Raw genomic sequence first — 20,877 nt, forward strand, 5'->3', positions numbered from 1 at the left:
GCTCCTCCTGGGGACTGTTTTTCTTCCTGGAGGCCCAATCCGCAGGCCCCACCTGAAGGGAGGAGCCAGGGGGAGGGCAGCACGCCGTAGGAAGGTGGAAATGGGCGGAGTGCGAAAGCCAGTGGGTTAGAACCAGGGACCGAGAGACACACATCCGTGATGACGACGCCATTCATCATTTGCTGAAATTGCAAATGTGGCTGCCAAGGTGAAGCGGTTCACATGGGCTAGGTGAAGTCCAGCACACGTGGCTAGTGTTAGCACCAAAACTTACTCTGCAGTGGTCTTTACATCTCGGATTATTGAAGTTACGGTGCGCTGGGTCTGTGCTGGAAAAGAACAGGAAAGAACCTAATGTTATGTACGGGGGTTGTGTGTTTCAGGCTGACAGCGTGTGTTGCAGAATGACAATCACATAACCTGAGTTTCCAGCACTGCCCTCGTTTCAAACATGCTGAACACAACTCAAAGTCCTCCAGAACCTGTATTTCAGCAAATGAAGCAAGTCAATGCCCCTAACAAAGTATCTATAAATCACCAAAGTATGAGATCCATCCTGTTGGGGCACCTGCTTTTGAGCCTACTAAGCTAGATGGTAGCTACACCTGCAGTATGTAATTTGAGGTCTACCACAAATTAATATATATTTTGGTCAAATGGTGAATGGTGGTTAAAATTTGCTATTCTCTGAATAGAATATCACCATAACAGAATGAACTTCTAGGAAAAAGAAGGGGGGAATCTGAATTTTCTTGAAAAGGAAATTCATTTTTGTAATTTTATTATGAAAGATAAAGTAGTTAAATTTTTTAAAGTTTGAACTTATACGACAAGAACAGCAATTTCCAGCCTGTCACCTGCCAGACACTCCTCAAGCTTTAAATAGAGACAACTGTATTACTAAATAAGACACTTTCAACTGAGCTTCTTGGAGCAGAAGGCCAGTACAATGTGGTAACATTACCACTAAATGTTCTTTCCTCTAACAGGAGCTTAGTAAGGAAAATACTTTTTTTTTAATTCTTGGCCTTGAAAATTGGGGGGGGGGGGTGATGGCATTTCATTGAAGCAATTTCACTAACTGAAGTTGTGTGCAGTTTCAAGAAAACGCATATTTTCAGAAGCAGATTTATGATGGCTGTACTTGTATTTTCATTTCTAATTTCTAATTTTTTTGTCTGTTCTTGCTGCTATACATAATCACTGGAGGAAAAAATTGTTCTTAAAGTTTGGATCTAGAAATGTGACAGTGGAGCAATTTAACTGGTTTTCAAGTTAAGAAAATAATTGGAGTTTCCATCTGCATCTTAGCTTTCTGTGTACTCACATCAATTTCAGCATCTTCCCTAGAGTAGAATCAAAGGGAAGTCTTTGCAGCAACAGTCAGGTAGGAAATACTTGCATTCTCAAAGCACATCCATTAATTCAGCAAGTTCTAACAAACTGCTTTCTACGCAAACAACCATTGGTTATGAGTAAGTCTTGTTACATTGGTAATGTTCTCTGGAAAATATAAAATTAAGGCTTTCTTTATTCTACAAGACTTTTGAAGGATGTAATAGCTGCTGTTCCATCTTGTTTAGATAGCTTGTATACATGCATAACAAGCCAATTTCAAAAGTTTTGTGTAACATATACTTTGCTATTGGCTGAGGAAAAATTGTGAAAGTGGTCTACAATCTTTCTGCTTGGAGCCATTTTCTATTACATCTTTTTAAACTATAACCATTTTCTAAATATAGAACTGAAGGTCATAAACAAATCATAGTATGCCTGTGCACATAGTCTTCACCAGATTTGTTCCATAATCCATAATTTCATGCATTTCTCTTTACAGATTTTACATTCCATAACTATTCTCAAAGTCAGATTCACTATGTGTGAATCTTTCATCAAGTAAAGAAAGTGGAAACATAGTTGAATTAGTCATTAAGCCTCTATGTTGTCAAACCTAAAATACAATCATGTAGGTTGATTCTTCATGTCCAGATAGTACAGGTACCACATACGTACGGCAGTAGCGCAGTTAATCATTTCAATAACCTTTTTGTGCGCTGCAAAATACTAGTCAGGAAAAAGTTTTTAAGAATGTTTTCTAAAAGAAATCAATAGTTAGAATTCATAGCTTGGGCAAATCTCAAAAATCCTTTCTCTTCAACTGCTGAAAATGGTCATCAGTCTAGGCCAAGAAAATATTAGCCTTCACAGATCCCAAACGATGAGGTCTTATTAAAAGCCTTCCTGTAAAGTACGTTGTTTAGAGAAAAGAAATGTATTTTGGGTAGCTCGTTGCATCTCAACTTTCTCCTTTTTTTCATACTATTTTTAATCGTGTCTCAAAGATGATTTATCATGTATGTCTTGCACGTCAGCTTTTTAGTCCTTGTGAAATTTTGAGGTAGACACTTCGACATTCTGCTTTTAACTTTGCCTTCCTAATGCGTGAAAAATTACCAAGTTAGGGCTTTTTCTTTTTTAAAATTCACAGACTAACTGGAATTAAATAATTAAACATTCATTTCTAAAGATTATTTTATTTAGTATTATAAATGCAATTGCACCAAGTAATTCTACAGTAGTTAGAACTGTGATATAATCTAATCTTTATTATTTTGCCTTGTGTTCATATTTATGTATTTATAAACATCTGTAGGCTCAAAAAGGATATAATGTTCTTTGTAAAGTTATGTGGCTAACACTCAGTAGTCACATTAACTGTTAACATATTTAACTATTTGAAAGTTCTTATTTATTACATAAAAGCAACATCTTTCATAATCCTCAAATAATTACTGTAGCATTTTATTTTTGCAATATTAAAAATACATTCATATATACTTCAACTGACTGTTAGCATTTCAACATACAAAGTGCGTCATCAGATTTTATACTTCACATTATATTTAGGATTTAGAATATTTAAATTTGAAAGTAAATTTTCATATACTAGCAATCAATCTGGATGACATGCTGTGTGTATGTTACTGAAGATTGAGGCACTGGTGGATGGGATGGGATGGAAATTTACCCATCAGCACAGTCATTACTCATGTACAGATTTAAGGATGCTTGAAATGACATTGAGTGAGCATTCAGCTATTCCACTCTGCAGTGGCCAAGGCTGAAGCCACAACTGAATAGCAGAGTTAGGCCAGACACTGAACGTGAAGGCCAAGTTTAGTGCAGTCCCAGTGCACATGCACATAGTTTTCACCTAGGCACGTGTGAAAGACATGGCGATTGTGTGGTCATCAGATTACTGTGACTGTAGATGAAAATTCCCAAGTGACTGTTATCCATCTGATTGAAAGTATGGATATTATTTTTACTTATTTAAATATTTGTTATTTTATATGATGTAAATTGGTTGGAATTATTTTCTGTTTTAACTACTAATGGCTACCAAAATTCTGAGACTGACACATTTACTTTTTCTTTTTGTCTTTCTCCATTCACATTTATTATTCTTTTTCTGTGCTTTGCAGAATATTTGCAATATACGGGGATATATAAAGAAGAGAAAAGCCACCTGTAATTGCACTATTCAAGGATAATCACTCAGCATTTTGGTGTCTATCCTTCCAGGCCACTTTTTTCTACATATATTTGTTTGTTTAACATAGTTGGAACCATAAATACTGCTTTGCAAGCTGCCTTTATTACTTAATATACTTGAATATCTTCCCTCGCATTAAATATTATTCTAAAACATAAATGTAATGTTTACATGTTATTTCATTGGACAGGTGTTTAATCATTTACTTGGACATTTAGGTTCTAATTTTCACCACTACATAAATTTAAGATGATTCTGCTTGTCCATAAATCTTCATAAGCTTTTTTGATTGTTTCCTTAGACATAGTTGCCAGGAGTGGACAATTACTGGGCAAGGAGTATGATTATTTTAGACTCTTGAAAGAGATGGCTAGATTACTATCCAGAGAAGTTATACCAATTTACATTCCCACCAGCAATATATAACTCTTTCTTTTTTGTTGTTGTGTGTCTTTCAATATTCCAAAGTTTATTTTTATGTAGTTAAAACTGTCAGTGTTTCCCTTTATGCCTTCAAAATTTTGTGTTTATACTCCAAAATTATAAAAAATATTCTTACATTTTCTTCTAGTTGTGGGAAAAAATATCTCACAGTCGTTTCCAGTTGTATGATTTGTTTATAGCAATAACCACTAACATTTGCTGAGTACCAAATGTCAGGGACCATGCTATGCTCTTTGCATGTATTATATGATCTAATCTTCTCAACTGTTCTGTAATGGAGATAACATGCCTTAAAAGTTAAATAATTTTCCCAAGGTCACAGGACTAAGAAGTGGACAAACCAGGATTCGAATGTTAGTTCCTTTGACTTCGCAGCCCAAGTTCTTGACCGCTCTGCTGCACTACCTCCCTTAAGGCCTTTAAACCAAATATCAACGTTAAATTGTTAACTGAATGAGGTAGGAGAGAGACCACTGATCAGAGATGGCAGAAGATGGTTATAGATTTTCCATTGAGAAGACAATACAGTTTGAAACTTTCAATAATATGCAAAGCTATCTTTTCACTGCCAAGTGGAAACTGATGAACAACTTTTGGGTTTTGGGAAAGTCATCAATGATCATTGACACTCTAACATTTCTTTCACGTTTTGCGATCATTCACAAGTGCTTCTGTGTGCCAGATATTATACAGGGGATGAAGATCAGAATAAGACACACTTTCTTTCTTCATGGGGCTATGGCTTTACTTAGGAGTGGGAGGTGGCAAGAAAGCAAATAATTTCAACTCATTGGGTAATGTGTAATCATTGGGTTGGTTCCCTAGGGCCGCCATTACAAATACTATGAACTGGGTGGCTTAAAACAACAGAAATTTATTTTCCCACAGTTCTGGAGGCTATAATTCTGAAATCATGGTGTCGGCAGGGCCATGCTCCCTCTGAGGCTCTAGGGGAGGGTCCTTCCTTGTTCCTGTCTAGCCTCCGGGATTTGCTGGCAGTCCTTGGTGTTCCTCGAACTATAGAGGCATCACCCCAGTCCCTGCCGTGTCATCACATAGTGTCCTTCCTGTGTCTCTGTGTTTCTGCTTCTCTTCAACTCTTCTTATAAGGACAGCAGTCAGACTGGATTAGGGGCACAACCTGCTCCCATATGACCTCATCCTAACTTACATCTTAATCACAACTGCAAAGACCCTATTTCCAAATAAGATCATATTCACAGATATCAGGGGTTAGGACTTCAATATATCTTTCTTGGGGGATGTAATTCAACGCACAACATGTAAGTGGCTGTAGTAAGTAGCATATAGGGAGGAAATTTGTTCTGGGTCCTAGGAGTTTCAGGGAAGTCTTCTTGGAGAAGGTGACATGGTAGCTGAGTCTTGAGGGGAAATAGAAGTTATCAGGTGTCCTAGGAATGGGAGATGGTCATTCCAATCAGAGTGAACAGCAATGCAAAGTCCCAGAGGTGTGCTCAGCATGGGATATTCAGAAAAGCACACGTGGGGCAGTGCTGCTGGATCTTAAAATGTGGTAACATGGGAGTAGAACACAGATGCAGAAGATTAGTGAGGCTGGAAAGCTAAATGAAATCTTAGAAGCTTGACAAAAGAAGCTTGAACAAATTAAAAACAGCAATTACCAAATACGTAAGGAACCTAACACTGAACAGGTGATTACTGTTTGTTGGGCACTTACACAACCATCTGATTTAATCCTGACATCAACCACATGACACAGGTGTTATTTCACTCCATAATTTAGGTGATTAATGGTGGACAATTCTTCATGATGTTTCTCCATGTTTTGTGACAGTTTTTATTCTGGGCTGGCTTTTCAAGGGTACTTGCATGGCAAACAACCTGGGAGGACAGAGACAGTGTCTCCCCCTGGGGAACAGGCAAATTTGTTTCTTGACCAGGATAGTAAAGATATTGTCTTTCTCCTGGACAAGTCTGCTGGCGTCCCCCTTACAAGATTAGGACAGAATTGCTAGGTAAAATATGGGAGGCCCAGTTAATTTGAATTTCAAATAAATAACTAAATTTTTGTCAGTGTAATTTTTAGTGTAAATGTGCCTTGTGCAATACTGATATTAAAATTATTTGCTGTTTATTTGAAATTCAAATGTAACGGGCATCTCTATTTTTGCTTGCTAAACCTGGCAACACTAGGTTGGGGGTTTCCTAAGCCTGCCGTCCCTCGGTACAGATCCACTGTGTGTGTGCAGCCACCTGGGCCAAGTCTATTGATTGGAGAAAGGTTACAGAGCTTTAGTATTAATGTGGAATGGAGGGGGTCCAGTAGGCATGAAGCAACAGTTTGGATTTCTCCACTTGTCGCTTCACCATCTCCAGAGACTTGATGATTATCTTGGAAGCAGGATGATTTAATGTGCAGACATCTGTAAATGGACTTTCCTTTTCTTCCTTTGGTCAGAGTCACTGGTTCGGAAACATTAGTGTGTATAAGAATTGCTGTACAGAGTTATATAAAACCACATACACTGTATGTTAGGAGCAAGTTGAAAGATGGTCAGAGTAATCTTGACTACATACGATTTTTGCCTAATATGCTGGCTTTATGCTGAATTGTTTGCAGGGAAATAACACAGAACCAGAAGACTCAGGCTAAGATAGAAACTAAGACTTGAAGAAGAGCACCAAGGAGACTTCCAGGTGGGTGAAGGAGGTGCTTATCCCCAAATGAGACAATCTGGGGCTGAGGGAGGTGGGAGGGGGCGAGGCCAGGAGGAATGAATGCCAGGGACTGTGGTAAAAGTGCTTTATCTATGTTAACTCACTTAATTATTATAGCAACCCTTCAGATATGAAAACTAAGGTTCCTATTGTTCAAATGATTTTCCTGGCACCCCAAAGATTGCAGATAATAGAGCCAATATCCAAAGCCAAGTCTTTCTCACTCTAAACTCTTTCCACCATAGCTGATTTCCTTGTGGGATAAGACTTCCTGAAGTCAGCCAGAAAGAAGCCTGGAGAAAATGAAGATGCTCAAAGTTGTTTTTGGGTGGCCTAAAACTTGGGGCAAGATTATTGTGAGGCTATGTAGGGAAGCACCTTCCTTACTCATGGAGAACAGAGGGCTGACCTGGTATGGATGGTTTAGGAAGCTAAGCAGAATTTTACAGGAATCACTGTATCTATGCCTATTCATGATTCCTTTCCTTCAGAAAGCGTGTAAGAGGCATCAGAAACTGGGTTGCCATTTACACACCAAGTGTTTAATAGGTGGTGTCCTTCAGATGTTCACCTCTCTGGTCACTTGGGATTTGAGTGTCCCAGTAAAAGACATTGTAAACCAAGAAACTTGAGGGAAAAAACCATACCCCCAATTCTGAGGACCCAGCAGCAGCTTTAGGGGAAATAGCCATTGGCTACCAAGACAGTGGAGATCTGAAGTCAACACTGACACTCTTGTTGGCAGCAGCAGAAGGAACAGCACCGGAGACACCACAAGAGCCACCAAGGAAGTTGGTGAGCCCTCCTGACGCACAGAAAGAGGAAGGGGCTCCAGTGGCTTTGAAGGCTTATGAACGCTACCAGTTAAGGGTGTAAAGTGAATTTCACTGCTACAGAGCAGACTGTCCAAATAGTACAATGGGTATTAGAATAATAAGAACTACTTTAGATCCATATCTAACACCATAAACAGGGAAATTTTGTATAGTCAAAGTATTTACTCAAAGAAAATAAATTTATATTTGTTACCCACTGTATATATATAGAAATTCTAAATACTGAAGTGCCAGATTACATCGAAGACAAAAATGAGTGAATTTGAATACACACATTTAAAAAATATGATAAATCAAGCTACTGAATAAGAAATATATGATGAACATCACTGGGTTATGTGATGGGAATGTGATGTGAAGTGATATGAAATTTATATAAATATGTAAGATCATATATATTCTAGGATCCACCAGTCAATTATCAAATAGGGAATGAAGAAAAGAGTAACAAAGGAGAAAAAACATATTAATGCATAAAAGAACCTATAGCCTCACAGACCTAAATACACACAAACACAAATAAATACAAGAAAACATGGGATCTTTCTGCATTACTTCTTATAACCATACACAAATCTACAATTATCTCAATAAATTTTTCAATTAAAAGTCTATAGCCTCAATAGTAATTAAGTAAATGCAATTAAAACAAAGTTGAAATAGGATTACATGACACGAAGAGACATTTCACCAAAGAGGGTATGCGGGTGAAAAATCAGCACTTGAAAATGGGCTCGGGGACCCTCTGGCTGGGACAGAACCCAAGGCTCCTGTGGGTGGCGGTCGCTCCTCCCTGCCGCAGGGGGCGCTGTGGGGCGGGGCGGCCTCGAGTCCCAGCGTGCACCGCGCCGGGGCTGGGCCGGCGGGTCCGTCTGGAGCGCGAGGCCGCCGCGGGGATGGTGCTGCGGGGTCGCCTGGACGCCCCGCGTGGCGGAGGCCGGAGCCCGGCGGGACCCGGAAGGGCCATGGCCGAGCCGGCTCTGGTAGAGGGTCCGTGGGGGATGCGGGCCCTGCCGAGGCTCCGGTCCCTGTCGCGATGTGGAGTGGGCTCCAGGTTCAGGGAGTGAGGCGGTGGGAGCCCCGGCCAGGGGGTTGTCCATGACCGGGACTGGGCTCCGACCCGGGCCGGGAAGTCGCGGCTTGGGGGCTCGAGCTGTTCCGCTGGTGATCTGCGGGGAAGTGGCCAGGTGGAGAAACCCACAGTCTCGCCAGTGGTCCGCTCAGGTCAGCCGCAGTTCCCGTCCTGTGCCGGGGCTCTTTGAACGTCCTAGTTTCTGTGCTCTGCTGATGAATGCAGCGTCCGGGGAGCACATCTCCATCAGCAAATGAGAAAAAGTTAAGAGAAGGAAGGCTGTAGACTGTTTCCTCTAGAAAAGGACAGAAAATCTGAAACCATTGTGGGTGATTTTCCTAAGTCAGATTTACCCCTAATACTGTAGTGTTTTAAAGGAAATTTTGAACACTGAGTTGAAAGCCATATCCTGAGCCTAAGCCTGGAAACTACATTCAATTAAGTATAGCCTGCTTAAGTATGTACGTTCTGCTTGTATCATTGAGATTTCATATCGAATAATCTCACCAATGTAATGCATTTTCTTCCCTTCTGCTTCTCACTCCTCTCCCCCAACATTCCTTGCCAGGAACAAATTCTGTTCAGATTTCTTCAAGCCATGTCTCTTCAACCTCCAAGAATATCGCTCTCTGTTCTATGACAATTGGTGGTTTGTAGTAGTTCTTCTTTGACTTTAAGTTTGAGTCCACAGAGAAAGTGCAAGTCATGTCAGCTGTTGTATTATTTGGGGTAGGCAAGGAGAAGTCAGCATTTTTTTCGTTAATTTTCCTTTTCACTGGAGTAGTTCAGTGCTCATGTTGAGTGTGCTCACAGAAAAGTCTTATGCAGGTGGAAAGCACAAGGTGAGGCGTAAGTAAACGGTAGAGGAACTTTTTTGAAAGTCCCACCTTATAAAAACAACACCAAGTTTAAATTTTTTTGTTATACCTGCTGATACTTCAGCTTTAGGGGCCTGTAATAGTTTTGATGATAGAATTTTATCTCTACAATTCCTCTCTCCAAATAGTGTGAAATGGCCCTAGTTATCAAGTTTCCTAGATTCCTTTATTGGGAGAGTTTACTTGGTAGCATTTGTGACCCACATTTTTTCATCTACTTGGGAAGAGCCTTAGCTGTCTTGTGAGTTGTCCAGCAGTTTCCTTGGTAGGCTGTCATCTATATTTGTAGCCCAGATTCTGAAAGGAGTGAAATGGAATTTTCAAAAGTTAAATTATATACCTTCTTTTCCTTCCCTGTTGTCAGTTCATCTGTCCTTGGAACTTCCAGGAAGAGCACTCCTAGTTAGTCAGTTCATACCAGAGCTTGTAGATTGAAGGTCCATGAGCCATTCATGGCTTACAGATGTGTTCGGGATTTTGGGGGGCCATTTCTTGTTAAAATTGTGAACTTTAGTTGCCAAGATGTAAAACTCAGAAGAGTTCGCATAAAATATGAACATTTCCAGTTTTCCTTTAAAAACTGTCACATCCAAATGTAAAACATTAAGTTCTACGGTTATGGAAAACAGTATGGAGATACCTCAAAAAAATAAAAATAGATTTACCATATGATCCAGCAATCCCACTCCTGGGCATATATCCAGAGGGATGTCTAATTTGAAAAGATACATGCACCTCAATGTTTATAGCAGCATTATTTACAATAGCCAAGACATGGAACCCTAAATGTCCATGGACAGATGACTGGATAAATAAGTTGTGGTATATTTATACAACGGAATACTACTCAGCCATAAAAAAGAATAAAATAATACCATTTGCAGCAACATGGCTGGACCTGGAGATTATTATTCTAAGTGAAGTAAGCCAGAAAGAGAAAGAAAAGTACCATATGATATTATCACTTATATGTGGAATCTTAAAAAAAGACACAAATGAACTTATTTACAAAACAGAAATAGACTCAGAGACTAGAAAACAAACTTATGGTTACCAGCGGGGAAAGTGGGTGGGAAGAGATAAGTTGGGAGTTTGAGATTTGCAGATACTAACTACTATATATAAAGTAGGTAAACAAGAAGTTTCTACTGTATAGCACAGGGAACTATATTCAATATCTTGTAGTAACCTATAATGAAAAAGAATCTGAAAAGGAATATATGTATGCACATGTATGACTGAAACATGCTGTACATCAGAAATTGACACAACATTGTAAACTGACTATACTTCAGTTTTTAAAAATGGGAAAAAAGAACATTAAGCTCTAAAACCTATGGAAGATGACATTAGAGAAAATCTTTGGGACCTAGGGCTTGGTGAAAAGTTCTTAGATGTGACACAAAAAGCACAATCAATAAAAGAAAAAAAATGATAAGTTGGATGGCATCAAAATTAAAAAGCTTTTGCTCTGGGAAGGATTCTATTAAGAGGATGAAAAGACAAACTGTAGATGGGGGGCCTATTTGCAAACCATGTATCTGACAAAGGACTTAAACAAATATATTACGAACTCTCAAAACTCAATAGTAGAAAAACAAATGAACAAACAAAACAAAGACTCCAATTAGAAAATAGACAAAAGATATGAAGTGATTTCACCAAAGAGGATATGCGAATGAGAAGCACATGAAAAGATGCTCATCATCTTGGTTCCAGAAGTGCAAACTCAAACTACAGTGAGATCACTGCACAGCTATTAGAACAGTGAAAATAAAAAATAGCAGCATTACCAAATGCTGGTGAGGATGCTGAAAAGTGATCTCTCAGACATTGCTGGTAGGAATGTAAAAGGATTCAGCCTCTATGGAAAATAGTTTCTCGAAAAAAGCTAAACATACACTTCCCCTGTGACCCAGCCATTACAGTCCTGGGCACTTATCCCAGGAAAATGAAAATGTATCCCCACCCAAAAACTTGTACATGGCTGTTTATAACAGCTTTTCTCCCTAATAGCCAAAAACTAGAAACAACCAACGTCCCTCAATAGGTAAAGTGTTAACCAAACTGTGGTACATCCATGCCATTGAACACTGCTCAACAATAGAAAAAAATGAAATATTGATAAACAATAAACACAGCTTTGATGGATCTCAGGAGTATTATGCTGACTGACAAAAGTCAATTTCAAAAGTTTGCATACTATGACTTCATTTCTTAACAGTCTTGAAATGACAGGATTATAGAAATGGATAATAGATTAGAGGATGTGATTATAAAGCGGTAGCCCAAAGGAGATCTCTGATGACGTGAGAGTTTTGTTCCTTGATTGCTGGATTGTTACATGAGTCAGCACACATGATGAAATCACATAGAGTTATACACACATTACCAGTGTCAGGTTCATGGTTTTGATAGTGTACTGTAGTAATGTACCATGTGGCCATCGGGGTACACTGTGAACGGTACAGGGAACCCTTCTGTACTGCCTTTGCAATTTCCTGTGAATCTATAATAATGTCAAAATTAAAAGTTTCCTTGAAAATTGACATATCCAGCAACACTGGCCCAGTCATACGTAGCAATGGTTGGTTGCTGGTAAGCAAAGGATCCTCCTTTAGGTGGTACCTGTGCTTAGAGGCCTGCTGTTCATCCCCTTTACTTGGCTGCAGTAGTGCATCTGTGACCTCTTCGCTATGTGGCACCATCCAGAGATAACTAGTTTAATATTGCTTCTTCCTGTCTCTTAAAGACATGGACATTGAAAAACAAAGTAGCCTTAAAGGGAACATGTATGTGTATTCTGTTTGTGATTTCAGTTAACCGTGGCATTTGATGATGTGGCCTTATACTTTTTGGAGCAAGTGTGGGACATCCTGGAAAAGTGGCAGAAGGAGATGTATCAGCAAGAAATGAAGACCAATTATGAGACACTTGATTCCCTGGGTAAGACGGGTTCTAAGGATCACTTTTGAGGAACCAACCTAATACTAATAGGCTTTCCTCCCTTTATTGGCTGTTGGCTGGTTGAATATGATACTGTGCCCCATTTACATTCACAATGTCTCCTTAACTTCCTATAATGGCCTGGGAGTATTTAACTTGTCCCTTTTCACCCAGTGATATCCGTGCCCCTCAGCCTTATTAACACTCTGAATTCTCTGAACACTCTACCTCTCCCTCATTTCTCCCACAGTTACAATTACTAAATAATCTAATGGCCTCTCTTTTTAAGTGTGTTGTTTTATTTCTTTAACTGATATTTTTTAGTGCCTGCTCATGTGGCCTGAATAAGATGTGTCTTATAAGAACTGTGGCTCTCACGAAGGGGACATAGTTAATGTATTGGAATAAGCTGAGGACTCAACACATGGCACAGTGTAGATGCAACAAGGAGGAAATTTTCCTGGCAGAGGGAGAGAAGAGAGAGCAGTGGGATGGGATCATCCAGTATCTCTAGGGAAGTACTCAGGGAGGAGATTGAAAGAGGAATTTGGGGAGATTTTACCCATCTTGCTCTAACTCGATCTTGTATCATTAAGAATATTTCTCCTGTTATCAACTTAACAGGTGATCTCAGTATAATCTGAAGGATCCTTTTTCTCTTTGGGGGTTTATAACTTATTCTGAGCTATGAATGACAAGAGGGAGTCAACCATGTGAAATCAGGGGGAAGAAAATTCTAAGCAGAAGAAAATTCTAAGCAGAGGAAAAACTAGTACAAAGGCCCAAAGGTTGGAATGAATGAGCTCCGTACATTGTGGGAACCACAGTGAGGCTGCTGTGGTACATGCTTAGAGGGCTGGGACGAGAGTGAAGGAGAAGAGGACAGAAAGGTCGGTGATGCCAAATCACAGAGGGCCTCTAGGCTAAGGTATGGGTTGGATTTATTCAAAAGACGAAGGGAAGATGATAAGATTTAACTGGCGTAATACAATATCTTTTTTTTTTTTAACAATTACTTGGGTTGCTATGTGGAGAATGAATTGTACTGCATGGTATTAAAGGAGAGACACCAGCCAAGGGCCTTGGCAGTGCTGGTGAGTCTTTACAGAAGCTAAACCAGGTAGGTAGTAACGAAGCCAGAGAGCAGTAGGCAGTCTCCAGACATGTTTTGGAGGTAGCATCCCAGATTTTGCTGGTGGCTTGTATGTGGAGTCGAAGGGTGAAAGGAGACTCAACTTTAAGATTTTTGGCTTGAGTATCTTGATGGCAATGGTTTTATTCACTGACATGAGAAAGGCTTGGGAGGGAGCAGGTTTCGGCCACATTAAGTCTGAGACACTTATTTAACATTTATATAGATTTGTAACATAGATAATTGAGTATTGGAGACTCTGGAATTCCAAGTGAAGATCAGGACTGGATTTACACATCTGAAAGTCATTGTATAGATGACATTTTAGACCACAGGGCTAGCTGGGATCACCTAAGGAGAATATGTCGATGGTACAGAGCCCCAGGACACCCCAGCATGTAGGGGTCAATCTTAGGAGACTAAGGCCAGCCGGGTGGGAGAAACTAGAGTCCTGTGCTAATCCAGTGTTGAGTACTGAGTTAGCACAATTAGTGTCCTTGGGCTTGGAGAATCCAGTCTGATTTTCCAAATTTTAGAAACCAAACAGTATGGTTTGCAAATGATTTTCTTTGCAGGATGTCCTGATCCTCACCCCAGAGATTAGGATTTAGCAGGTCCAGGCTCAGGCCCAGGAATTGACATTGTTAACAAGTGCTTCAGGTGCTGCTAATGCTGATGGGACACAGTTTGCTTTGAGGAACTGGGATCCAAGGGCTGAGCCAGAGGTGACACCACTGCAGGGTATCTGATGCCTCTTCTGAAATCCCCCCACTATTTTGTAAGAAGCTTCTTCCCTTCAGGCTGATGTCCTTAGACACCTGACTCTCCACCTCTTCATAATCACTATTATTTAACAACCTCCCAGTTCCTTCACTGTGTTGATGGAGAATGTTGGCACCTTAGTAATAATTTCATTCATATAATTTCAAGGGTTTCTATTTTTTTTAACCTAACTTTGATCTCATGTCCCCAGGAATCAAAGTCAACCTTGAAAATCGTTTTTAGTCAAGTACTCAGGAAACCAGACTGAGTCTGTGTGGACTCTCTTTGCAGGCTGTGCTTTTTCAAAGCCCAATTTGATCACCTGGATGGAACAAGGAAGAATGCTGTTCATCAGAGACCAAGAGCGCTTAGAAAAAACACAAGTGACCCTTAGGCCTTCTGCTGGCCAGCAGTTGGACTTGAATACTGGCACGTCCCTATGTGTTGGTGAGCAGATGGATCTGGGGGCCTGACTCCTTTTATTTTCCTAGCATCCTTTTCTGATGTTTCTGCCTGGTCAGCAGGACCTGGAGGTAGTGAATAAGAAACATTGTTTTGATGGAGAATGTTATTATTTTTACTCAAGTGGGTAGCAAATATAAGAATGTATTACTTTTACAAAGAGGGAAGGTGTGTATATTTCCATAAATTAAAAAAAAACCCTCCAACCCCCGAAGTTGAGAAACTGCTGGTAAGAGAACAGTAAAGAATCCACTTGTCCAGTCCTGAGGAAAAAACCACCCTCCCATCATATCATCACACCCATCTGAGTCTAGAGAAATGAGAAGCCTTCCAATTGTGTGCAATGTATTTTTTTATTGTACAGATTTTTAGAATTTGGGATTTTTTTAATCCCTTTTGAAGGATCACTTTTTTAATTCCTTGCATCATAAAGGAAACATTTGGAACATATTAACACTTTTAAGTATTTAAGGAAACTTGTCATTTTTAAGTCCCTAGGAATCAAGGACTCTCCTGAAGAAGAGATTTAAACCCAGGGAATGCGTGGCTAGTTCCATGAGAGAGAAAAGAATTCCCAAGGGCTTCATGTCATTGCTACCATCTATTAATTCACTCATCAATGTAGTCTTCCAGTGGCAGGCAAATTCACAAAGTCATCCGGGTCAATGGGATTCTTTTCCCCACATTGTTAATGACACGCAGATGGTCCTTGACCCCACCTACGCACAGATGTATCACTGATGAGGGTGGATCTTCTTTTTTCTCTCCAGGTGACCAAGGAACTCCTGGGGCAAAAGAAGAGGAATGCCATTTAAATGATCTCCAGGAGCAGGGCTCATGTGCTCCCTCATCCAAGGAGGAAAGAAAGATTTCATCAGATCAAAGAGCCTCCTTAAAACATCCAAGTCTCCAAGAAACAGAGATGCTAAATAAAAACCTTGACGCCACAGCATCTAATCAGGACCAGAATGATCCATGGCCTAAGCTGACCAGAGCCCCAGGTCACCTGGAAATTCCACCAGGGCCGAGACTTTATTCCTGCTTTGTCTGTAGGAAGGTCTTCCAGATAAAGAGAGACTTGGTGAAGCACAAAAGGAACCACTCCAAGAGCCAGCCCTGTAAAGATCCGAAGCAGGAGACCAAGTCCCAAGGGAACGCTGAGCTCGGGATGGACCCGGCGATCCTGTGTAAGCAGCAGCATTTCCAGGGTGGCAGGTTCAAGGAGAGCTGTTTTCTTAAGCGCAGCCTGGTCACTCGCCAGACTGTTGACATGGGGCAGCGGCCCTTCCAGTGCCCCAAGTGCGACAAGGCCTTCCAGGACAGAGCCACTTTGGAGAAGCACCTGTGTTTGCACAAAGGGGAGAGACCGTTTTCCTGCGAGGAGTGTGGCCAGGGTTCCATCCAGCCGGGCCAGCTCGCCGATCCTCTCGGGGTGCACAGCGGGAGGAGGCCTTTCCAGGATCCGCAGTGCGGCCAAAGCTCCTCCCGGCCGGCGGCCTTGCTGGCCCACGAGCGGACGCACATCGCGCAGCAGCCGTTCTCTTGTGACCAGTGCGGGAGGAGGTTCTCCCACAAGGCCAGGCTCACCGATCACATCAGGGTGCATACGGGGGAGAAGCCCTTCCAGTGTCCCGAGTGCCAGAAAAGCTTCCGCCTCAACAGGAGCCTGAAGGCGCATCGCTTCCAGCACAGCGGGCAGAAGCCCTTTGGGTGCCCGGAGTGCGAGCGGCGCTTCTGCTGGCGGAACGCCCTGCGGGCGCACCAGCGGCTGCACGGCCAGGAGAAGCCGTTCTCCTGCGGGGACTGCGGCCGGAGCTTCACCCGGCCTTCCAAGCTTGCGCGCCATCGCCGAGTGCACGACAGACAGGAGTTCGCCAGCGACCAGTGCGCCAGGACCTTCTCGCGGCCGGCCCGGCTGGCGCGCCACCGCGGGGCCCACGCCCGGGACCGGGCGGCGTCCTGCGCCCAGCGCGGCCGGGGCTCCCGGCGGCCCGCGCACCTGGCGGAGCACCGGCGGCTTCACGGCGGCGCGCGGCCCTTCCGCTGCCCCGAGTGCGACAAGAGCTTCTTCTGGAAGGCCTCCCTGAAGGTCCACCAGCGGCGGCACCGGGGCGAGCTGCCGTTCGTGTGCGGGGAGTGCGGCAAGGCCTTCGCCCAGCCGTCCCAGCTCACCGAGCACGGCAGGATCCACAGCGGGGAGAGACCTTTCCCGTGTCCCGAGTGCGACAGGCGTTTCCGCCTCAAAGGCAACCTGAAGAGCCACCTGCTCCAGCACCGCGGCGACAAGCCCTTCTCCTGCGCCAAGTGCGGCAAAAGCTTCACGCAGCAGTACCGGCTCAGGGAGCACGCCCGCGTCCACAGCGGCGAGAAGCCCTTCCAGTGCCCGCACTGCGGCAAGAGCTACTGCATCCGCGGCAGCCTGAAGGTCCACTTGCACACACACAGGGCAGAGAAGCCCTTCGGGTGTCCCGAGTGCGGCAAAGGCTTCCTCCAGAAGAGGAGTTTGAAGATGCATCTGCGTCACCACCAAGGGGAGAGGCCTTTTCCCTGTGCTGAGTGCGGGAGGAGCTTTACCTACCTGGGCGCCCTCAACACCCATCTTGCGGTCCATGCCAGGGGAAAACCCTGCGGCCCCTAGGTCACACCACACAGAGAGTAAGTGGTGACAGCTCTGAGGAGGCGCCAGCTGCTCTGTTGGCTCTGGCCGAGGCAGAGAATTCACCCAAGGTAGGAGGGTACAGCTCAATGGTAGGGTGCAAGCTTAGCAGCCATGAGGTCCCGGGTTCAATCCCCAGTACCTCCAACAAAAAAATAAAATAATAAATAAATCTAATTACCTATTCCCCCTAAGTAAAAAAAAAAAAAAAAAAAAAAAAGAATTCACCCAACACGCTTCAGAAGCTCTGGCCAGATGCGCAGCGGGCAGGCTATGACCGCTCCTTGAACAAGGTTCCAAATAATCCACGCACAAGACAAAGAGGCCTCTCCCCTCTATAATCTCATGGGCATGTCTTGCGAATCATGGAAGGAACACTTTATTCTGTTGTTATTTCGTGGGTTTTTTCAGTGTCATCCAAGAGCATGGTGGTCCCTTCATTAAATTCTGAAAGCACAACCTGATGGAAGAAATGTTACCGACTGAATTGTTTCCCCCAAAACATGTCAGTCAGCTTTCCATTACTGAGCCTCCTTATTTAAATTTGTGTGGGAAAGTTTCAGTTTTCTCTCATAGTGAATTTTTATTCTCTCTCAAGTGGTCGGAGGGCATCTGTGTTTGGGGGCAATTTCTCTGCACTATTAAAAATAAATATTGTCATCTACCACCTTATTTATTAAAATGATGGCCCACATTGGTGTTAAAAATCTAAAAATCCACCATTGTAATAAGCAGTGTTATTTATCTTCCCTCCCCTGCATTTTCCACAGTGTGTCAGTTCCCAGATATAGTTGCCTTCACATCATGGTTTCTGAGATTAACACCAAAGGAAAAATATTGTCAGTCCATCGTATAACTCCATTTTTTGTTCTGTGGCCTAAGCCATCATTATAATTTTCCAGCCTAGATTTGATCTAGCAAACCTTTATCTATCTCTTAGACTGTCAGTCTTTCATGTTATTCTTACAAAAACGTACAGATTTCTTTCCTTAGAGAATCTTCAGGGCCTACATAAATGTTCTGCCTTTGAGCACACGGGGTTCCAGATCACCTGAATCAGAATTAGCTGGAGTCAGGGGCACTCCACTAATCACAATGTCTAAACAAAACGGAGAGGTGCCCCCTCTGGGTGTTCCAGTCCCTGTAGGTGCAAGTCGCTTGGTGAGTTGATGATGCCTTTGTGCAGAGAAAATGACACTTTCCCCCAGCCAGCGGCAGGGCACGTGTGGGCTGGATGTCAGCGCTGGCTGGCCTCTTACCAGTTTACTTCAGGACAGTTCTGTGCCTTTGCCTGGGGTGCATGTTAAAAACACAGACTCTAAGGACCCTCCCCAGATGTACTGAGTGACCATCCTCCCAGGTGATCTTGTGCAAGTTGAAGTGTCAGAGCCTTTGACCTAGTGAGTGGAGAGACTGGAGGAAGGCAGGCTTTTTTCGAAAGGCATTCTAGTCCTCCTGAGGTGAGATTCAGTCTAGAACTCCTCTTTTAGCCTTTTCCCCCCTCCCCCTTGTAATAAAGCTTCTTGTGATAAAAGTTCCTTACATTATGGCTGTGTTAGTCTGCCTGGGCTGCCACACAAAATGCCACGAATTGGGTGGCCTAAACCAGAGACATTTATTTTCTTACAGTTCTCGAGGCTGGCAGTCCAAGATAAAGTGCCAGCAGAGCTGGTGTCTGCTGAGGGCCTCTCTCCTTGGCTTACCTATGTCCCCTTCTCCCTCTGTGCTCACATGGCGTTTCTTTGTGCGGGAGTGGGGGTGGAGGATCTCGTATTTCTTTCTCTTATAAGGACACTAGTCCTATTGGATTAGGACCTCAACCCTGTGACCTCATTTAACCTTAACGAATTAACATCGGGGAACCTGGTCGTGTAGCCCTGGACCTGCACAAAGTGAATGAGGACGTGGAGACTAGGCAGCCTGTGCTGGTGGCACCTCCCCTAAAGGGAAGGAAACGCCGAGAAAGTGGAAGAAACAGGCCCCCCACCAAATCCAACAGCCAGCTGAGCCCATCATCCGCCTGTCTTTTCTCACTCTCCTGAGCCTCACCTTACGCAGCAATTTCTTCTGTTATCTCTGAGATGCTGACGACTTTCAAGTCTATAAACTCATATCTGTATTTCCAACCTCCCCGAGTATTTCTGGCTTCCACGGACATCTCAAACACAAAATGCCCAAAATAAGACTCCACGTCAGTACCAGCCTTCACTCTACAGCTCTTCTTTTTACCCTCCCATTTTCCCCAACTCGAAATTATAACTAACCTCCAAAGCTGTAAATCTGATATTGATCCTAGATTTTCCTCCACCCAATCTACTAAATTTCTCCCAAATAAAAGCCCTTCTTTTTCTCTACTACCACCACTTTAAGCCCACTTTTTAATAACTGTAAGTGTGTGTGTGGTTTTTTTTTTAAAAAAACATATCTCTGCCTCTGGCTTTTTCCTATAGTGCATCACCTTTGGGACAAATTAGTTTTTCTAAAATTCAACGCTAATGTTATTCTCAAAAGATATTTTTAAGAAGTTTCCAATTTTATTGCAAATGCAAACTCTTTAACATGACTTAAAAGAACCTCTGAGCTGAACCAACCCACCTTTTCTGCTTAATCTTGTTACCTATTCACAGCCTGAACTTCACGCACATTAGGTGACCTTTATCTCTTCCAAATGCATCATATTCTCATGCCTGCTTCCATGTCTGGAATGCCTTTCCTCTTTCATCTTCAGAACTCCTTCATATTCCACAATCCAGTCTTAACACCAGGAACATTTCAGGTATGTGCTCATCTCTTCATAGCATCCTCAAACTTTCTCTTAATAGCGCATTCCACATTCCACAGTTACCTGCCTGTTTCCCCACAGCCTGAACCCCTGGAGGACAGGGATTTGATCTTGCTTTTGCAATTTCTCCCATCTCCATTCTCTGCCTTAATGCCCAGATCTGTGATTTACCCAATAACACGGGGGGAGAAGCACTGAACCACTGACAGTACTTGATTGTGGACTTGAAGGGCCCCGGGAACCAGGCAGAGGCAACTGCAAAACAGCACAACAGGAATGGCTGACTGTACACACATCCTCATTTGTGCACAGAACTGACTCCCCCATTCAAAATGGTCCTGTAACCAAAATTCTAAAGGTGATAAAGAGATCTAAGTCTATATAAACCAACAACAACTAAATCAAGATGAACTTACTCCAGATAAATTTAAAATAATAGAGAAGTCCATAAAATATCTTAAAAACAGTATTTTTTCATGCCCTTTTTATTTTTTAATTATAAAATACTGCCTTCCTTTATTTTTTTACTGAAGCATAGTTGACTTACAATATTATATTAATTTCAGGTATACAACATAGTGACTAAATATTTGTTAAAAAACATTATTTTTGATTCACTAAAATATAAGGAATTACACATTTTAAAATATT

At 42.3% G+C, this 20,877-nt stretch overlaps 1 protein-coding gene across 1 annotated transcript; it reads left to right on the top strand.

Annotated features, from left to right (window-relative positions):
- The first annotated feature begins 8,382 nt into the window (after positions 1 to 8,382).
- Positions 8,383 to 18,986, top strand: ZNF425 (zinc finger protein 425). Its single transcript, XM_074366850.1, has 4 exons — positions 8,383 to 8,760; positions 12,306 to 12,432; positions 14,618 to 14,773; positions 15,559 to 18,986. Exons 1-4 carry the CDS (start codon positions 8,635 to 8,637, stop codon positions 17,424 to 17,426), a joined length of 2,277 nt encoding a protein of 758 aa, XP_074222951.1. The 5' UTR covers positions 8,383 to 8,634; the 3' UTR covers positions 17,427 to 18,986.
- The last annotated feature ends 1,891 nt before the right edge of the window (positions 18,987 to 20,877 follow it).

This window comes from Camelus bactrianus, chromosome 7, assembly GCF_048773025.1.
Source record: "Camelus bactrianus isolate YW-2024 breed Bactrian camel chromosome 7, ASM4877302v1, whole genome shotgun sequence".
Taxonomy (NCBI): Eukaryota; Metazoa; Chordata; class Mammalia; order Artiodactyla; family Camelidae; genus Camelus; species Camelus bactrianus.